The sequence below is a fragment of the Amphiura filiformis genome, chromosome 19, assembly GCF_039555335.1.
Source record: "Amphiura filiformis chromosome 19, Afil_fr2py, whole genome shotgun sequence".
In the NCBI taxonomy this organism is placed as follows: Eukaryota; Metazoa; Echinodermata; class Ophiuroidea; order Amphilepidida; family Amphiuridae; genus Amphiura; species Amphiura filiformis.
In genome coordinates this window covers 44,087,514-44,089,832 of record NC_092646.1, presented here as the reverse complement: position 1 = coordinate 44,089,832, position 2,319 = coordinate 44,087,514, and the positions used below count along the sequence as shown (strand labels likewise).

Sequence of the window (2,319 nt, the reverse complement as noted above, 5' to 3'; positions counted from 1 at the left end):
ATTTGAGGGACTGAGTTGTTATAATATATCTTCCGAGGTGCAATTTCAGACAATAGCTGGGGATTAGTGGGGCAGAGGTTATCTATTGAATCCTTTCATGACCACTGAAGCATAGTCAAGTCTGCCAAGGACACTCGGCACAAATTGAAAGACCATTTCTACTCTCGACAAAAGAATGCATGCATGTCAGGTCATCGACACCAATTTGGTGTTTGTTATGACACCAATTTGGTGTTTGTTATGCTCCTCGAAATTAGTACCTTACAGTCTATATCTGTTGGTGATCGTAGTATTGGCATGTAAGTAAACATGTTTAGTTCCGGATCAGGGTCTGTTGTTGGGGGGGGGGGCGTTTCGGGGGCAAAGATATCGAAATTACCGGGACATTATTTGGGACCCACTTCTAATGGGAAATGTACGCGCGAAGCTCCTGAAATTCTTTTCCTTTTACAATATTTTAGTCCAACAGCAAGGTGAATAAGAGTTTACCAGACAAATCTGCATGTTTACACTATTTTAGCCAATGAGGTAGACCAGAGGGCCGATATTTGTTCAGAATACGGCTATACCCGCATCTTTAAACAGGGCTCATAATATTTGACCGACGGGGTTTACGTACACACGGTAAGGTATATGCCTTAATAGTCAAGTGCTATCAGTATACCAACTCAGCGCGATGTAGCTGCTTTATTTGTGGAGGATCGGCCGGCCCTTTGTTTTAACATTTTCGGCCCTAGTGCCCATGATATTTGACCTATGGGTTTCATGTATATGTACCTATGTATAGATATGATGCCCTAGCGCCCTTGTAGTGTTATAGCTAGCCCTGTCACTCTGGTGACACTATTATGTGAGTGGACACTACGAATGAGCCGTAAACTCGGCAAATTGTATTCTGAGATACAGTGCAAAAAGTGCCGCAAGTCTTATTCACAGGTGTCTCAATTAGCCGCGACATGTTTCTCATTTGATAGCGTTTAAACCAATCAATAATCCTATTGCTGAAGAGGATAATAATCTTCTACATATAAAATCATTAAATAGTCTTTGTTTGCTTTGGCTAAATCCTGGTGCGTTACAATTGCATTGTATTTTGGTTGGGTGTATATACACAATTAACAATGAGAGGACATTCCTGTACCTCGTTAACTCGGGGATGATTTTGATGCAAAGGAGCTTCAAGAAGACCTTAATACATTGGTCGAATGGGAGAAAAAGTGGCAATTATGTTTCAATCCCTCAAAGTGTTTCATAATGAGACTCACACACTCCAGAAACCCGAAGCACTTTGAATACAAACTGGGTGACTCTGTTTTAAATGAAACGGATGGCCACCCCTATTTAGGTGTCTTCATTACCAGTAAGCTCAATTGGAAAAACCATATTCAACAGATATCAGCAAAGGCAAACCGGACATTGGGTTTCATCAAGAGAAATTTTTATTCATGTCCTAAATCCACCAAGGAAGCTGCTTACAGATTCCTCGTTAGACCACTTCTAGAATATTCATCGGCCGCATGGGATCCCCATACCAAAGATTCTATAAACCAGATTGAAATGATACAGAAAAGAGCTGCTCGCTTTGTCTTCAATGACTACACATCTCGCACCCCAGGAACAGTTACAAATATGTTGAAAACCCTTGAATGGGACTCGCTGGAGAACAGAAGAACCTCTCGCAGATTAACCATCCTGCAGCAATCTCGCCTAGGCCACTTATCCCTGCCAACTGGAACACTACTACAGCCCGTCCAACGTCAATCACGGCATCTTCACTGCAACGCATATACAACAATCACCACCAGCAAAGACTACTTGAAATTTTCATTTTTCCCCCGAACAATTATTAACTGGAACAATCTACCTGAACAAATAACCCAAATAGAAGACATACCACAGTTTAAAGAAGCTGTAGCCAACCACATCAAAGAGCAACATCAAGACTAACTAAGCACTCCGCACGCACATTCCCTGACCGTCTGACTCCAGGAGGAGTGTTGGCCAGTACTAAATCAAGAAGATGATGATTTGAAATGACCGCCAATTATGACTTTATTACCAGCAAAGTGGAAAAAGAGACACATATAGAACCGAAAAGGGTACAATTTTGTTGAAGGAGCAGAGTTCAACAAATCATAACCCCGCTTCTAGATATCGTTTGAAGTCAAATGATATACTATTTTAAAGCTTATGATATATATTTTCTAAACACGAGTTTATGGCTGATTCGTAGTGTCCAGTCACATATTGACATTTGGGGCCATGAGGACATACTAGATGTCATATGGAATTCTTGTATGTATAGAGCCCCTACTCTTT

At 41.1% G+C, this 2,319-nt stretch overlaps 1 protein-coding gene across 1 annotated transcript; it reads left to right on the top strand.

Moving 5' to 3' along the window:
* Positions 1-1,254: 1,254 nt before the first annotated feature.
* Positions 1,255-1,947, top strand: LOC140140601 (uncharacterized). Its single transcript, XM_072162358.1, has one exon. The coding sequence runs from the start codon at positions 1,255-1,257 to the stop codon at positions 1,945-1,947; it is 693 nt and encodes a 230-aa protein (XP_072018459.1).
* The last annotated feature ends 372 nt before the right edge of the window (positions 1,948-2,319 follow it).

Bases quoted from the DNA above. Each gene is read 5' to 3' on its own strand.
- LOC140140601 (XM_072162358.1), top strand. From the start codon at position 1,255: ATGAGACTCACACACTCCAGAAACCCGAAGCACTTTGAATACAAACTG.